Genomic DNA, 18,828 nt, shown 5'->3' with positions numbered 1-18,828 from the left:
AGAGGGAACCCAGGAGGTTCTGTAGCAGCTGCCAGGGCCCAGAGCAAAAGTCTCCTAAAGAGAAGGGGCTTAGGGCCTTGCCTGGAAACCACTAGGTGGACCCAGAAAAGACGTGCCAGGTGCAGCGCTGCTCTGTGGCCACTGACTCCTTCTCCAGCACAGGTGCCTGAGCCATTCCCGAGGGGGAATGCGGCATGACCTCTACAGATCTCTGTCCCCAGAGCACAAAGACCAAAAGAAAAATCTCTCTCTGCCTTGGCTGGTATGCATGGGCACAGCCTAACTTCATAGTTCTGCATCTGGTCTCATGTAAACTTCCTGAGGAAGTGAAAACTGTAGTTACCAAATATCACCACATGAAAGGTGATGAGACGACACTAACACTGCCGTGTGTCACACGCTGGCAAGCGCTTTCTTGGTGTATCTTATTCTCCCTTGAAAAGTTGTTAAGCAAATGATCAGGCACACATCTAAGTGAAGGAAAATCTGACCAGGACTTGTCTCCCCCAAGAGTTCTGCAAACATACAAGCTTACTGTGAGTGGGGTTTGATTTGGATTCCTAATTTACTACCAACATGGACGTTTCCTTTGTGCTGGGTATGAAGAGCTACATAGCCCCAGTTTCTACAATTATCTTTTATTTTATGTTTATAAACCTTGTCTATGTAGTTCACTGCTTTACAGTCACAGCTCTTTCCACTACCCAGAACAGTGTCTAGTACTTCCACTTGTGGTTAGTCGCTCAGTCATGTCCAGCTCTTTGTGACCCCATGGACTGTGGCCCGCCAGGCTCCTCTGTCCATGGAATTTTCCAGGCAAGAATACTGAAGGGGTTACCATTTCCTACTCCAGGGAATCTTCCCCACTCAGGGACTGAACACACGTCTCCCTCTTCTCCTGCAGTGGCAGGCAGATTCTTTACCATTGTGCCACCTGGGAAGCTGTCTAATACTAGGTACCTAATAAATATTTGTTGTGGGAAGAGACGGCGAGAAGAAGACAGAGGCTGGAGAAATTACCCAGAGAAATAATAGAGAAAGCAAAGTAGACGTTTCTGCTGGCCAGTGGGTCAGAACCTACCTTTGCTTCAGGTGTTACTACTGGCTTTGGCGGGAACTGCACTTCAGTAGCTTTGAGGATAGTATTTTCTTGTAGAATGTCTTGCTGGGACTGATTATGGCCAAAAGGCTATAAAATAAAAAAACAAACAAAGGTAGGCCTCTGGTTAAAATTAAAGAGAACACAATTCAAAAACAAAGAGAAGGGAAAGGTAAACATGTATTTCCACAAGAATTGCTAAAAGGAACTTTAGAGATGATCTCCTCTAATTCTCTCATTTTATAGATAAAGGATGGAAAGGCCTGGATTTGAAGTAACTTGCTTTTGAAGTAATTTGCTCAATTTCCAACATCTAGGTTAATGTAGAGCTGGGACCAGAAGCAGCATTTGCTATAGCACAGTGCCTCTGCTAAGCTTTGCTTACAGCAAAGATAAGGAAGATTCAGAACAGGAACCAGCAAACTCTTTTGCCCAAAGTGGTAAGTAATATGTATGTGTGCCATGGACGGACCCAAGATGCAGATAAAAAGATGGGAAGGAAGTGAAAGAGGAGAGGGATCAGGACATAGTTGGTGGGGGTGGGTCAGAGCTGGGGCTACTCAGTGAGTGGCTTCATCTGTGCCACAAATTGCTGTTTTCTAATAAACTCCTAAGAAAGAAGTTCACACCTAGTGTCATCTTTATAGTGTTTCTACTGATATCACAGTTCTTGTTAGATAACCTCTGCCACCATTATCAGCAGCACTTCTACAATATCAGAGTATAAATAATAATTAACCCCATTAGTTCTGAACAGTTTCTGAATGTTTGATAGGTACAATAAAGAACAAAGACCAAAGCGAAGTTAAAGACTAAGCTGAAATCTGAATTAAGAGCTTGGTCTGGGGATTGTAATCAAAGTATTAGGAATCTAAGTGAGTTGCAGAACTCCCAAATGGTTTATACCCACAGCCCAATGGGGAACACTGAAACATACAAATGCACTGGTAGCAGAAATAGGAATATAAACATACAACTGGATCCCAGTATATACAAGATATTATGCTCACAAGGAAAACATAAATGTGAAAATCCATTATGTGTAGTTTACTACCTAGCTTTTCACTTATTCAGATAATATATTACCTTTATGAGAAGTAACAGAAAGATGCAGGATACAGGATGCTTGGGGCTGGTGCACTGGGATGACCCAGAGAGATGGTATGGGGAGGGAGGTGGGAGGGGGGTTCAGGATTGGGAACTCATGTACACCCGTGGTGGATTCATGTTAATGTACGGCAAAACCAATACAGTATTGTAAAGTAAAATGAAGAAAAATAAATAAATAAATAAATAATAAAAAAGAAGTAACAGAAAATAAGTACTTTCTGGCACCAGTTCCCCAGTATAGAAATACAAAGCATACTTTATGCTCATGGGGTGGCTGGGAATAAGAAGCCGTGCAGGTATTTCAAGTTTCAGTTCTCGCAACCCTTAAGAGTAGATCTTGGGAAGGTTGTGTGTGTGTGTGTATAAAATATTTATTTATTTGGCTGCACTGGGACTCTCTACTCGCAGCATATGCGCTCTCCTATTGTGGCGCATGGGCTCTCTAGATCTAACTGTGAACGGCAAGAAAAGGATGTCTTCAATTGCCCAGCAGAATTCATTAGATGCCCTGGAACTGAAAATTTCTGCTTATATGCATAAAGCTTCTATAATTAAGTCTGTATTTTCTTCAAACCACAACTTTCAGGATTCCATTCTGTATAACCCAATGATTAATTCCAAGGGAATACTCTACACAGTGCCACTGTGTGCATGCACCGCCAAGACAGAAGCCACCACACCCAGCCGTCTGCATTACCTTCCTTCCATAAAGACACTGGTAGAAGATCACACCCACTGACCAGACGTCAACTTTATTTGAGATCTTTGGTGGTTCTTTCCCAACCACAAAACACTCTGGTGGTAAATACCTGGACAAAAGGGAAATAAAAATTCTTAGAAAAACAACTGTATAAATCTAAGACATGTACAAAAAGGCAAACTAAGGACTTTGATGAAAATAAAAATATCTGAATCTTAACATCTGAAAGCCAACTTAGATCCAGCTGATAAAGACACTTTAAGTTAAGGAGGTGGTCATGTCCTATTTCTTATTTACTGAGAGAGGTAAATATTCTCCCTAGTTCCTACTTTACCCACCCAAGCATTCTTTTCCAGGCCTGTGCCTACTGTAAAATGTCATTCAGCAAGTGTTTAAAAAGAGGAGGGAAACACAGAAGTGCATTTCCTTTTATGATAGCTGTAGCAACAAAATTAAAATACAAGTGGTGTTATTTCCTTTCATGCTGACAGAAGAAGAAACAGTCTCTAAAATAAATAACTTGTAAAAATCCAAATGAATTCAGGATCCAGTATAAATCTGTGAGGAGAGTGGCTATTAAGTGTCTTCTTAAGGTAGCCTCTTCTGGAAATCTAGACTGACTACAATTATAATCAATGGTGGCATTAAAGTTCAAATTATGAAGGGACAGTTTATATTTCCTACTTTAAGGATGATCAGGGGCTTATGGAAGACTAACAAACAGTGCCTAAAAGCCAAATAAACTACTAGCTGTTGGCCCAACTCAATCCTCATCTGAATTCCTTCCCTCCCCACCCACTCCTGACCTCTAAAAAGACTAGCTGGACAGCCAACCACACCAAATTGTATGGTGTGGAAGGTAAGTGCCTCTTAGCATTTAGGAAACCAAATACTATGCCTCTCCTCACTGCCTGGAGTCTTAGCATTGGCACAGCTGGAAGGCAGAATTCTAAAGATAACAGATCGACCTCTGCAGATTTCATGCTGGCAAAATCAGTTTTGTGAAAAACTGTTTTAAACCCTGCTGTGCTTCTGATGTAAAAACCTAAATGTATAGCTGAAAGGGGATCATAAGAGTTGAGAGGCAGAAAATGTTCAGATGATGGGCTTTTTTTAAAGTTTAGTTTTACGCTATTTCTTTTAATAGTCGTTTTAAAATTATTAAGACCATTGACTTAGATTATTATTTCACAATGAAAGTGTCTAGCCAAAACATACACTGAAAAATGAAAATATAGACAGAAAACTCACAAGGGGAGCATGGGGAGAGAAAGGTAAAGAAATAAAAATATAGATGAAAGAATCTATAAAAAGAACAGCTCATCCAAATGCCACTAAAATCTCCCTGAATCCCAGGTTTTCATGGCTCTTAATTCTTTAATATACATAATTTAAATATGAGCTTGGATAAATAACAAAATCTTGATTCTAAAATGATCTTTTAATGTACTTATAACTTTTTTGTGGTAATGGTGGGGAAGAAGTAAGTTCTTGTTTGTGGTGAGGAAAAATGGAGATTGCTGGACTTATCCAAATGCAAAGTAATAATTTGGTCAAATAATGAGAATACAGAAGACATTGTCTCTTAATAGTTTAAGTTTAGCATATCACCTTCTAGGTCTCAGTTTCCCCATCTATAAATGAAGAAACAGATTAGTTCTTCACCCATATAATAAGCATTCTAAGTCCCTATCAAGGACTTTGGGAGGGAGAACAGAAGAGGGTTCTAAGATATTGCACTAAATTGTGTTTAAAAAACAAACATAACTGCATATGCCATCATGATAAAATCCTCATGGAGAAAAATGATTCTCAAGGCCTAGTCTATGGGTTACTTGTTTAAAAGCAGTATTCCATGCAGAAGAATTCTGGAACAACCAAACGCTGCAAATGCTCACTTAAAATTTGTTATGTCCTCACATTCTGTCTGTATCTTTCTGGGACATAATATGAGGATGACAGTGAGGACGGTGATTAGAAACACCAATATGGAGAATTTTTGCTTTTTAAACCTTCACAGAAACTCAAACAATTTAATTTTCTCAGTAGCTTCCTTTCTACCTTACTGTTACCATGAAAAAAAAAAAGTCTTCAAATATAAAGTAGAAAAACATCATAAAATGAACCCCCAAGTAAACATCATCCAGCTTCAGTAACTGTCAACATGGCAAATCTTTGTTCATGTACACCCCTCTTAATCTCCCCCAGATTCCTTTGAAGCAAATCCCAAACATTACATACTTTTATGTAAATGCCAAACTACTGAATTTTATAGCCTAGCAAATACAGCAACAGGCAGCAATGAGATAACTAATTTAAATGTGAAAAATCTTCACCTTTAAAAAAGAACGAGCTATCAAATGAAAAAGCTCAAATCCAAGTTCTAGTGAATTTATAAAACAGAGGTATAGACCTGCTTCCAGAATTTCCAACAGCAGATATTTTTGTATCATTTACTGACAGGAACCCACAAAAACCACCAAGTGAATAAACACTGTAAGTGTAGCTTCTATTTTAAACCTAGAATCTCAAAGTTCTAATTTAGGGACTGATTTTCACTATAGGTACCATCTCCACAAACAATAAGGAGCAAAGGAGAGTTGGGATTGTGTGTACACGGGCTTTTAGCAGGGCATGATCGACTCTTCAGTATGGTGGGGGTGACAACAGGGTTGATGCTCCCCTCTTCTCTGTCTGCTTCCCATCAACACCCTCATTCCCAGTCACTGACTGGCTAAGGGCCAGGGTCCTCCAGTCTCAAACATCAGTGATCTGGCCAACTGACCTTGGGATTTAACTGCATGCATTTCCCCTCCTTTAATGCTACAGGAGGCTTCTCCATGTTCAGAATCAAACATTCCAATGTGTGGCTTTGTGTTATCACCTCAGAAGTGAAAAGGAAGCTCTGTTAAACACCTTTACAATCACAAAGTCAAATGCCTGAGCCGCAGGTATCTTTCATGGTGCTTACTGTCAAAAGGAGTAGGAGACGGAGTAAGACAGGGCACACAACAGGCAGGCAGAGCCAGCTGGGCAGAGTGGCCGGGGGTGGGCGAGTGACGGCAGATGGGAAGAAATGCGGCCCAAACCTCTTGGAGCATGGCTGCCAGAAATGGATACAATTCTTGGCAAATCATGCTCACTTTTTCCTGTTTAGATCTCAAGGGATGCTGTGCTTATTTTACATCCTAATCTTCAAAACTCTTGGGTTCTTCAGTCTACCATCTTCAGGCAACTCTAGAAAAACCTTCCTCATCCCATCAACTCAGGAAGAGAGAGACCTGCATTTGAAATTCTGAAAGGAAGTGAGGGCCATTCTTTACATACACATGAGTAACCTCATTCTCTGTGTACACAGTAGGGCCTGACCTATGGAGCAAACACACAACTCAAAATGCCTGGTCACGCATAATCCCTCTCTCAATGGTTTTTAAGAATAAGAAGAAAAATTAAGACAAATTCATGTAAATACAAAGAGTCAAACTGCTGACAAGACAGCAAATATTTGGAGAGGAAAGTCTACTATGATATACAGCGTTTCTGCCTAAACAGACAGAATATAGTCTAATGAACAATCACCAACACTCCAGCACAGCACAGCCACACCTCCATCTCTCAGACACCTACCAGTAAGTACCAGCGCCTTGTGACGTTAGCTCCATGCCATCCACTGAATTGTAGCTATCATCATCCATTATCTTGGAAAGACCAAAATCTGTGATTTTTATCTCTCCACATGCTGTACCATTTACTAAAAGAATATTACCTAAAAAGACAAGAATCTTCATGAATAAAAAAGAGACTTACTAGGAAAAGCCAAGCTAGTAATAACAGACAAGAAGAGGACAACTGGACTCCAACTCTTACACATAAGAGCAAACATTTAAATCTCTGCAATAAAACAATCTGGACTCTGGATGCTAGAGGAGAGTCGTAAGTATCTGGCTGCAAATTTCTCTTTTCCAAGAATCACCTGCTTAATGTGCCAAAACCAGCACTATGAGCAGTGGAAAAAAATAATTAACTAGCCAAAGTAAAATATCATTTGTATGGTTGGTCAAAAATAGTGGGAGACTTTCATCTGAACTTTCAGTACGGATCTCTAAGCCACCCTGTTTGGAACAGTAGTTTGGGAAGGGTGGTGTGGAATCAAAGAAAACATACACGGGAATCTAAGTTAGTACCACAGTGCCACCTACAGCTCCTGGGCCAGGAAAATGTAATGGATTCAGTAACACAAAACCCAATCACACAGCAGCCATCTTTTAAAAAATCACTTCCTTGTAATTAATTTTTTAGTCATTTATTTAGTCATTAAAGGGGCTTCCCTTGTGACTTAGCTGGTAAAGAATCTGCCTGCAATAAGGGAGACCTGTGTTCGATTCCTGAGTTGGGAAGATGCCCTGGAGAAGGGAAAGGCTACCCACTCCTGAAGAATTCCATGGACTGTATGGTCCATGGGGTCGCAAAGAGTCAGACATGACTGGGCAACTTTCACTTTCACTTTAGTCATTAAAAAAATAGTGAGATTTAATATGTAGCTATCAGAAGAGGATGGCAAAGTTAACTGTCCCCACCAGGAGGTAAAGGGGACTCTTCCCAACACCTAAGCTCAGCTGGATAGAGCTGTCTAAAGAGCACACAGGCAGACTTCTAAGCAACAGCTGAGGAAGACAACAGACAGAAGTCAAACTGCTCTCTCCCCTGCCAACAACTATCAAAGTTAGATAGTAACCATACAAAAAGATGGAAAACTCTGCTCAGAATTTAATGAAATGGGGAGCATACTTGGAGAATAATTTGCTAATGTGAGGGCACTTATCAAAGAGACTTGGGGTAGAAGGATTGCTGTACAGTGTGAGGAATGGGGAAAAACAAAACCAAGCTTGCCAGAGCAGTTCTTTCTTAATTGGACTGACATCATGAACTGCCCTGGCTCTAAAGACAAGGGCATTGTTTCTCCAGAGTGCTGAATACGACCGAACCTCCTAAACCCCGTGCTGTGTGGCTAGGACTCTCTTATTCCCACACCTACCCAGCAATTTAGAGTCCTATTTTATTAGGCCTTTCTGGCCCCCACCAAATCCCATAACTTTATAAAATTGAAAGTTACTTATAAGACCAAAGAAATACCACCAATACTGTCTCCTAAAAATTAGACATACCTGGTTTGAGGTCATAGTGTATGATAGGAGGTTTTATTTCATTTAAGTACTTTAAAGCATTCACAATCTGCATGATAATGGATCGGGCTTCTTTCTCCGACATTAATTTGTGCTGTTTCAGGTAGAAGTCCAGATCATTTCCCTCACAGTATTCTAGTACTGTACAAAACCTAAAGACAAGTAAACCAACACTTGATTGTGGGATAAAAGCAAGCAGATTAAGCCTAACTAAACAAGCCCCAGTGAAACCATCAGGTAATTGAGAGGTCCCCAACCTCTGGGATCTAATGCTGATGATCTGAGGTGGAGCTGCTGTGATAATAGTAGAAATAAAGTGCATAATAAATGTAATGAGCTTGAATCATCCCAAAGTCACCCCCCACCCCCTGCCCCATCTGTGGAAAAATTGTCTTCCACATACACGACTGGTCCCTGGTGCCAAAAAGGTTGGGGACCGCTAAGGTAGATGGCTTCTCACTTCCTTCTTCTTTGCTCTTTAAAATACTCTTTTACTCTTTATTCAGTATTAGCAGTTTACAGGAAGTAAACTGCCAACTCTCTTAGTGAAGAGTGTCTGCACCCTTCACGTTGGAACCTGCTCTGCTAAAGTTCACCCAGGGCACACGGCTTCTTGCATCAGACTTCAGGAATACTGGCAGGAACTGTCACGTGTTTAAGCTAGACACTTACTCTACTATCCACAGGATGCTCCCTTTCTAAACAAGTATGTTAGGATGAAATACACAGTCCTCACTGGAAACATTTTATATGATCCCGGGTGCTGACAGTAAGAAAGAATCTAGGGTTTGCCCAGGTCCGCATGGCTGACTGCATACTACTGCTCCTAGCAGACTGCATATACTATGATTTTTCTTTGTTAAATACACAAGGTATAAAAGAGCTTTTTAAAGGACAGCATCTGTAGTTCTAACAAATGTATCATTATATAGTATGAGTTCTTTCTTTCACTTATACCAGTACGTCACACAGATCTAAAGCTGTGCAGCATTCACGGTATGAAGGGTCATGTGTCTGTCTTCCAAGGCAGTCATAAACTGAAGCTAGGCTTCCTGAGAGATGAATACCTTTTAAACTACTTTAAAAGCAGAGATATTACTTTGCCAACAAAGGTCCGTCTAGTCAAGGCTATGGTTTTTCCAGTGGTCATGTATGGATGTGAGTGCCGAAGAACTGATGCTTTTGAACTGTGGTGCTGGAGAAGACTCTTGAGAGTCCCTTGGACTGCAAGGAGATCCAACCAGTCCATCCTAAAGGAGATTGGTCCTGGGTGTTCATTGGAAGGACTGATGCTGAAACTCCAATACTTTGGCCACCTCATGAGAAGAGTTGACTCACTGGAAAAGATTCTGATGCTGGGAGGGATTGGGGGCAGGAGGAGAAGGGGACGACAGAGGATGAGATGGCTGGATGGCATCACCGACTTGATGGACCTGAGTTTGAGTGAACTCGGGAAGTTGGTGATGGACAGGGAGGCCTGGCGTGCTGTGATTCACGGGGTCGCAAAGAGTCGGACAAGACTGAGTGACTGAACTGAACTGAAGCTGTAACAATGTGGCAAAATCACTCAGGGTCTTGCTGGCAAATAAAAATTACTGGAGTATTTAAAACAGAGAGGCTTTAATTCAGAGAACTAATCACACAGATGATGGAAGAGCTGAGAAGACAAAGTGGCCAGTGAGCACGCTAGAAATCATCTAGAGCAGGAAGTCATTAGCACCCTAAGGCCAGAGGGTGGAGATGGTGCAATCAGAACCAGGGTCACCAAGGGAACCTGGAACCATGGGGGGAGGAGTCTCCACCCACCACCACTTCTGTCTCCCCACTGAATTAATCCCATTGAACAACTGACAAAGGAGACTGGTGAACACAGCCTACAAGGGCCAACTCATCTAAGACCAAACAGACGCAGGACTCACATTCAGGGCCTATGGGCCACTGAAGACCTTCAGGAAGCAAAGCAACAAAATGTGGACACACAGAGTCCCAAGGGACCCCCAAACTGACCAAGAGCTCATGCTTCTTACAAAACATAGCACGTCCCAACATGCTAGCATTCTATTTGAGAAAATAGGCCTAGAATGTATCAATTTCTCTGATCTGATATGCTGAAATCTGAGGCATAGACTCTCAGGCTTAGTGAATTTATTTTGGACCCAATGCAAGCTGAAAATAAAATCTCATTTTTAATACTCAACTCTCAGACAACTTTCTAAAACAAAGATTTGACTTATTTTGGGGAAAAATTCACCATACACACAACAGGAAGAACAAAGTAAACAACTCAAGAGTAGTGCAAAATCAACTCAATTTCTCATATTAGTTAAAAGTGTGTATACAATTCAAAACAGCAGATAATCCAAGTCATTGTATTTATTTTTGAAATGATTTTTGCGCTTATATTTGGGGGGTATGTGTGTCCTTCCTAGTATTCAAGGAACTTGTTGAAAGCAAAACAATAAAGCTACCCTGTGGAGACCTGCTTTTTAACTTGCTGTTTTCCTGAACCCCACTCCACACCACGCACAGCACTGTGCTGACTGCACTTGACTGGAAAGGGGAAATCCCTGAGTGGATGTTTCCAAAGGGAATTATGGTCTCCCTTTGGGGCCATTTCTAAATGTGGATGGGCTCTCACACATCAAGCTCTGAGACAGCCGCCATCTGAAGAGGCCGAACACCCTGGGAGGGGGAAGGAAACCCCTGCGGGCCAGGCCTAAGCATACTTTCCTGATTCAATTCAGCCTCCAACAGAGAAGATGTTTACAAATGCCGAACTATTTCTAAACTCCTGGATAAACCAAGAGATCGAGAGCTTACCTATACCAAGTAATGAAATACAACAATGCCTACAATTATTAAAGATTTCAGACAAGTCATGTAGCTTCTCTGGTCCTCAACTCTCCACCTACAAAGTGAGAAGGCTGGACTGAAATCCCTATAGGCCTCTGAACCAACCTATATTTTCAGATGTAGCATTAGACTCTGCCACATTTCATTCTAATTCTATGATGAAATCATACTGCTAGAACTTCAAAAGGCCCATCAGTGTTCATCAGCCTCACTTGACTGTTGCTTGTCTGTGGTATGCCAGCACCAATTTGTACCAGTTTCTGAGAGCTGAGAGTTAAATTTCAGAAATCTTGTGAGCTAGTTTTTAAGCCACTGGTAGGATAAATGGATAAAAAAAAGGTAGTATTTGCATACGGTAGAATATATTTAGTCATGAAACAGAATGAAGTACTGATAAATGACACAAGAAGAACCTTAAAAGAACACCATGCTAAGTGAAAGAGACCAGCCACAAAAGTTCACACACTACATGATCCATCCTATGAAAGTCCCAGAATAGCTGATCTATAGACACAAAAAGCAGATAGGCGGTTGCTTACAGCAGGAGTGGAGTGGAGTGGAGGAAAAGGGGGATTACAGAACAAGGTACAGGATTTCTTTCTGAGGTGGAGAAAATGTTCTAAAACGGACTACGGTCATGGCTGCAACGTACCTATGAATACTGTGTGCTTTTAAATGAGTGAACCATATGGTATATAAACCTATCTCAATAAAGCTGCCCCCCCCTTTTTAAAAAAACTGGACATGTTCAGAGTCTTATTTCACAGAAACTGGCAAACAGTACCTATCAGCCCTATGCCCTCCCCTCCATGCTGGTTGTTAAGCACTGACTAGCACACAAGTGCACGCATCCTGTGGCCAAGAGATGCATGTCTTGCTGGCCCCAATCTGAACTCAAATACAATCATTTGCCCCTAAATACATTTAGCCCCCTCACGCAGTATTTTCCGGTCCCAGATCTAAATTCCATTCCCTGAGTCATCAACACACTGCAAGAAAATAATATTCTCTGCTAAGCTAGAAATGGCATAGTACTTACGAGTCAGTGTCCAGTGAAAAGTAATCATACAGCTTAACTATTCTGGGATGATCCAGTTCTTTGTGAATCCGGTATTCCCTACATGCATGCCTGTGAACAAAAGGGATATATTTGTATTCTGTTTACAGGGAAGCATTTAACATTTTGTATTTCGCCCTGTCCTTCGGGGCTCTTCCAGGACCCTCCTGATTCACCCACTGCCCCACTGCTCCCGCACAGCCGCTCCATTCAAGGCCATCGAGTCCTCTAGCCTTCCTTCACCCTGTTTTCTCCACAGGCCTCTGCCAAGCTGTTGGGAAAACAGTAGGCACTAACTTTTATCCTTTGCAAGTTCATTCTGTGACAACCTTACCTCTTTTATATTGATACCCAAACAGCAGAGGTTTAAAAATGCTTAAGACAGCACTTTTTTCTTTTCTCTGAAGCGGATACTTTCTACCTACACATGTTTATACGCTGGGGTTCCATCACAGGGATCAATTTTGGCATGTAAACTCACTGAGTAAAAGGACTGCTGGTAAGATAAGGCAATTACAAATGCATTGGACTTGTTTTAAAATCCTACTCTTTACAAAAAAGAATTTAAAAAAATTTAAAAAGAATTTAAAGCATTACTTTCTAAGAAAATGCTAATTTGATAAGAAGTTTGAAACTATGGGAATCTTAGTTTTCTTAGATTAGGAGATGTTTTTTCATACATATGTCTTTTTTCTTTAGTAAGATAAGGAAGAAAAATGTACCATGTAATCTGATGTATTCATATACTGAATTTTAAAGAATAAAATTTAGTTCTTACTTAAAAAGAGCAACAGGATATTATTATATATATATTTTGGGATATTATATTTTAAGTAACCTAGCACCATTTAGTTTGGGGCATTTTGTTGTAGGAGTCAAAAGATGTTTTCTGAAATGTATTTCAGCATGTCAAAAATACATAGAAAGTACTCAATCGAAGAAAATTGAGGAACAACTAGGGGAAGAGGGAGGGGAAGAATAGCAATCTAAAAGTGATTAAATGTTCTTCCCCAAAGAAAACGCTGTTTGATTAGGTTTATTTTTCAAGTGGCCATTTTGGGCAGTTTTGCTTCTTCTAATGCTTCATTTCATCAGCATTTTTAAAGAATCTCTGGCTGCACTGAGTCTTTGTTGCTGTGCACAGGCTTTCTCTAGCTGTGGTGAGTAGGGGCTACTCTCTAGTTGTGGTGGGTTCTCTTGTTGCAGAGCATGGACTCTAGAATGTGGGTTTAGTAGTTTCGATGCACAGGCTTATCAGCTGCCCTGCGGCATGTGGAATCTTCCGGGACCAGGGATCAAACCCACGTCCCCTGTATTAGCAGGCAGATCCTTAACCACTGGACCACCAGGGAAGTCCTCATCAGTATCTTTATGTCTTTCTGAAAAGAAAAACTTGTCAGCACTGAGTTGGGGCAGCACCACGCTTCCAGTGCAGGGTAAGCAGGTTTGATCCCTGATGGGGAACTAAGATCCCACATGCCTCATAGCATGGACGAAAAAAAAAAAAAATCATGTAATACCTCATTTCATTTGGTAAAATAAAGGTGGTACTATTTCTAAAAAAACAAGTTTAGAAATCTATGGTCTAAACAGATTACTGTTAAGTCATTTCTTATTCTCACACACTAGAAAGCTATCGTTCTCTGCCCGTTTAACTTTTTGATTTTGTGCATTTCAGAGTAGAGACCAATTTCTCCATGGAGATATTAAAAAACTGAGGAAAATAAAGGAAGAAAAAATTATAAATTAAAGACACTGTCACAAGTCCTTGCCAACTAAGGAAACTGTGTGTCATGAAAGGACCCCCCTCAACATCACGTCGGGCTCTAAAGCCATTTGCTACAGTTCACCAGGCAAGGCAGAGGTTCTCCTTATATTCTTACATCCTTCATATGTTCAAATTTCAACTAAACATCGAAGGGACTAATGCACTATAAATAAGGAAACAAATAAGAAACTGATGCATTTAGTCTTCTACTCTAAGTAGATATATATTTAGACTTTCAGTAATTATATCCTAGAAAATTAGAAAAGAGTATCTATCATACAAGAGTACAGATACAGTTACTTCTGTGGATAGCTTTATATGAAATTTTTCCTACCATAAATTTCTTAATATCTATTTTGGGAGGTTAAAGAAATCAAGTAATGCCTATTAATGCTTAATAATGCAAAAGCAAAACAATCAGTTTACTTCTATTACTTGCAGAGAAAGGAGAGGAAAGGGGGTGCAAAATAGAACTCTAAATAAAACAATACAACAGCCTTTTATTTTCTTTGAATTTTTCTTTCTTTTTCACCCAAATACATGTTCTGATTCCAGATGGGGCTGGGAAGTCATCCCCATGAAGGAAAAAGCAAGCAAAAGATCTTACTATATGCAGGTAACAGTAGTATTTTCATATTTTATAATGTGACCACAACACTGAAATGTACTCCTTTTCAGTTTCACACTGAATTTTTGAAGTACTCTCTAAAATCTGTTCAGTGCCTGATATGTCTCCTTAATCTCTCAGTTCAAGGGGGTTAATGCCATATTGCTAATTCACTATTACTTATAGCCTAAAATTCCTCTGTATGATTTATTGTCACTTAGCAAGCAAAATCTTTCCAAGAAAGGTGGAAGTGCTGTAAGAACTTTCCCACAAGGATGAATGGAAGTCACAAAAATTTTGCACCACCCACCCCTCCACCAGTGTGTCTATCAACTGGGAAATGGCTCCTGCTCAGATGGCTCCACAAAAGGTGCTCAGGAGTCGTGATTCCTGCCTTGGTGAGGAGGCAAAGAACAGGAAGGCAGCACTGGGAGCTTGAGCTGAACCTCTAAGAACTCAGACACAAGACCACCCCCTTCACCTGCTCTGCGACTCCATCAGGCACAAATGCGAAAGGAGACCCCATCCACACCCACCAGGACTTAAACAGCTTGCCAAGTGTGTCAAGGAGGTCCTGGTGTCCATTCCTCACTGCTTCAAAAGGCTACAGTGAGCACAACCCCCATGGGCAATCACCACAGTCTTCGACCCCTGAGTTCTCTTTAAACTCAGCCTGAAAGCTGGACATGGAGACGAGGCAAAGTCTGTATAAATCTCTGCAGAGGAACTATCTCCTCAAGGTTCACCAAGGTCCATCCCTTGTAGAGTCAGCTGGTTTAGAGTTGGCAGCGCACACAAGCTGCAGAACAGGCTCCGAGGATAGCCGAAGAACACTGTGAAAGAGATGCAGGTACTGTTCCTATACCCTAAGGTGACTCTTTGAGTCTCAATATGATGAGGACATTTCTCACCATTTTCCTAACTGGTCAGAACATGTGGGTGTCTTCTCTTAAGTGCTCCCTGGCAACTGCGGCCGCATGCCATTTGTCCCTGCCTGTCGAGTGCCTGGAATGTACTTGTAATAATGTAACTGCTCCTCAGAAGCATCTGGACTGCAGCCGCCTGTCACACACGGACACAGGCAGAGTGCCATGCACAGAGCACATAGCATCCTTTTTCCCACCTCTGCTAAGCGCTTTCTCTCCTAATGCCACAGGACCCTTCTCTCTTCTAGCGCTGAGCACCTCTGCCAACCTGCACAGAGCAGCAAGAATTCCTGGGTCCCTGATGAACAGTAGCCATAAGGCAGGAGTTGCCTTGCTCCAAGCCTCAAGAATGGGTTAATGATGTAGAAATGTTTTATTTTCCCACTGAGATTTAGAAGCCACCTAAAACAAAGTCCACTCTTTTGCCTTTTTCCCTCCAGAGTACTATTTATAAGAGAAAACAAAAGTGCTTTTACAGAATGGAGGTAGACTGCTTTATATCAAAAGGGGCTGTCTCTCCTTTCAGGGGTAGGACATGTCTAACATAGTACTTGTTCCTACAAAAATGAAACAATATTAACGGCCAGCGGAGATTCTAACAGAAAAGTCTGAGTGGCCTCCAAAGCAAGTCAGCTGTAACTTCAATGTTCTGAAGCTCAGGGCAGAGACAGGCAAGGGCTGACGTTAGTGGAAGAAAAACATTCGTACCTGCACATGTAAGAACTGTTCATTCTAATGAGTCACCCTCCCATCCTGCATCCCCAGTACAGATGAGGGCTGCCACAATGGCATCTAGAAAGGGGCAAGCACAGCAAGTGGGACACTGAGGACGAGAACTCTGAGACACGAAGGCTGTGACGGGAGAGGAGGGTCCAGCACTGAGGACCACACTGAGGGGCAGCAGGTGCCACACGGTCTCCTCCATGATGAGATGACTGAAGCAGCAGCAGAAGCCCCACCCCATGCTCCCCAGGGTCCCCAGACCACTAAAGAATGCTCTCACATTTTCTACAGACAAGCAACAATAATTTATGAGGCTTTACTTGTTTATTATAGCTACTTTCAGAGGCACAATGGAAGGGGAGGGTTAAATACATGGGCCTGGATTAAGGGAAGTCCGGATTTAAATACAGGCTCAGCCATTTCTTAGCTGTTACTCAATTTCTACGTATCAATTTCCTTATCAGTAAGATGGAAGATTTATTTACTCTCCAAGGACAGTTATGAGGATTAAATGGAACAACAGCAATGCATGTAAAGCTCTTAACACAGTGCTCAAACTACAGCTATTAATACTAAATTTTGAAAAATCAGATACTCTAGTATCACTTACTTGTGGTAATTCTCCTTTTTCTCATCTCTCCAGTTTTTATTTAACTGGTGAATTTTCACAGCTACGTATCTTTGTTCTGTTAGATCAAATGCCTATAAAGAAAAGGAATAAATTATATTGTGGATAATCCTAACAAGAATTACAGGCAACTGACCAGAAGCTTCTATTTAACAGACCAACATTCTCAGAAGTCCAAAATGCATTATTAAATAACAAGGGCAGTGGACAGCACACTTCCTTCAGAGTTGTAATCATCTTTCTTAAAACGTGATGAGACAATCGAGAAGTCTCCAGACGCACTGGCACCAAGGGGTTTAGAAAAGAAAACCTAACATATGCCATAAACAGAAAGAGAGTCCATGACTTAACAGTCACTTCTAAACAACTCTCTTTCTGGATATCATCTACCCTATTTGGGACCTTTTTCACCTCTTGGCTCTTATCCCTCAGCTGGTTCTGGGACTTGACATTCTTCAACAGTAAGTCCTGCCACTTTTTTTCTTTTCCTTTTTGTAAATATTTTTAATAGGCTTTATTTTTAGAGCAGTTTTAGGTTCAGAGACCCTGCCACTTTTGAAATGCTAGGGACACAGACTATCTGCTTCCTTAAGAAACAGGACACACCTCTTTGCTAAGTTTGTTTAGTTGCACCTCTACATACCGGATAAATAAAAAGTAATTTTGGACCTCAACAATATCAGAAGCTAGTCACTTATCCAGCAGCATCCAAAAAAAGGGACATGCTTTCCTCAAAGGCCACCACTGTTGGCCCAAGCTCCAGATCAGCTCAGTGGTGCTAGATTATGGGGTAAAAAAAGGTAACAGATTTCCAAGGATGCCTGGTGTACATCACAATTTGAAAAAGTAAGAAGCATTTTACAACAGATTTCCCCAATACAATTTTTTGAGGAGCTTTTTTAGAATGAATCTGGCTTTAAAGTCCAAATTTAAAACTTACTGCTTCAGTTCCAATGCTATTACCACCTACCTGCCAGTTTCCACAAACATATGAATAGATAAAGACAACAGGCAGAGGCTATACAGTCCATGAAGAGTGGTGATTACTGTTCTACAGATCTTTTAAAAGACAAGCTACCTCTAGCAAAGCACAGGATACAAAAGAGGCCTGCTTATAAAAGAAACTTCTAATATATACCAAATTTAAACTAGTATTTTTAAAATACAAAAACCATTCAATTCAAACAGAGTATCTTATTTCACAGAAATGGAAACTTTTGAATTCTATTTTTCTTACAGAGTCTAAAGTCCACCTGTATGCATGTATCCATCATGGCTTTATAGGAGGGAACCATTTCAAGCCATTAAAAGCCAGATTAAACATCACCTAATTTGTAAGAGCACCAATGAACTACAAGTGTCATTTTTTCCTATTATCAAAACCTATTTCTGAGTTCAAGACACTGTGATTCACCAGTGATCTAAGAAGGGCTATATGGAAAAAAAAAAAAAAAAAGAAGGGCTATATGGAAGACAGCAAAAGAATACATTAATGTACACATTGTTGTAAGAAGCATTTAGACTTCAGAAGTGTTAAAATGTTTGAAGAATAGGAAAAAAATATAAAGAAATCACTAACAAGTAAAGCACCAAGAACCAATTTTGATGATTTTAAAAAAGAAATAGTCCCACTTCTGGGTATACAGCCAGAAGAACTGAAAGCAAGATCGCAAAGAGATATTTGCACATGCGTACTCAAAGCAGCACTATTCACAATAGATAAGCGGAGGAAGCAATGCAAATGTCAACTGACAGATGATGAATGAATAAAGAAAATGAAGTATATATATACAATCTCAGGGTTATCCAAGTTTAAAAAAAAGAAAATCTTGTCACATGCTTCAACATGGATAAACTTTGAGAAAATTATGGTAAATGAAATAAACCAGTCACAAAAAGACAAACACTGTGATTCCTCACATGAGCTACCAAAAAAAAAATCAAAGTAATAAAAATATAAAGTAGAATTGTGGTTACCGGCAGCTGGAGAGAGAAAAAGGACAGCTGCTGATTAGTGAGTAGAGCTCCTGTTCTGCAAGAGGAAAAAGTTCTGAAGATCTGTTTCAGAACAACATGAATATATATAACACTACTGAACTGAGAAGACTCTCGAGAGCCCCATGGACAGCAAGGAATCCAAACTAGTCAATCCTAAAGGAAATCAACCCTGAATA

The 18,828-nt window shown here is 40.6% G+C and overlaps 1 protein-coding gene across 1 annotated transcript in view; it reads right to left on the bottom strand.

Moving 5' to 3' along the window:
* TLK2 (tousled like kinase 2) overlaps window positions 1–18,828 on the bottom strand; it is a 125,039-nt gene that overhangs the window by 1,364 nt on the left and 104,847 nt on the right. The window contains exons 16-21 of the mRNA XM_052657156.1: window positions 16,637–16,728; window positions 11,985–12,074; window positions 8,075–8,244; window positions 6,537–6,675; window positions 2,907–3,018; window positions 1,082–1,189 (exon numbers count right to left, since the gene is read on the bottom strand). Of these exons, the coding sequence (XP_052513116.1) occupies window positions 1,082–1,189; window positions 2,907–3,018; window positions 6,537–6,675; window positions 8,075–8,244; window positions 11,985–12,074; window positions 16,637–16,728 (711 nt within the window). The remainder of the gene's footprint in view (window positions 1–1,081; window positions 1,190–2,906; window positions 3,019–6,536; window positions 6,676–8,074; window positions 8,245–11,984; window positions 12,075–16,636; window positions 16,729–18,828) is intronic.

This window comes from Budorcas taxicolor, chromosome 19, assembly GCF_023091745.1.
Source record: "Budorcas taxicolor isolate Tak-1 chromosome 19, Takin1.1, whole genome shotgun sequence".
In the NCBI taxonomy this organism is placed as follows: domain Eukaryota; kingdom Metazoa; phylum Chordata; class Mammalia; order Artiodactyla; family Bovidae; genus Budorcas; species Budorcas taxicolor.
Note: the sequence above shows the minus strand (reverse complement) of the source record. Positions and strands in the feature narration are given on the sequence as shown.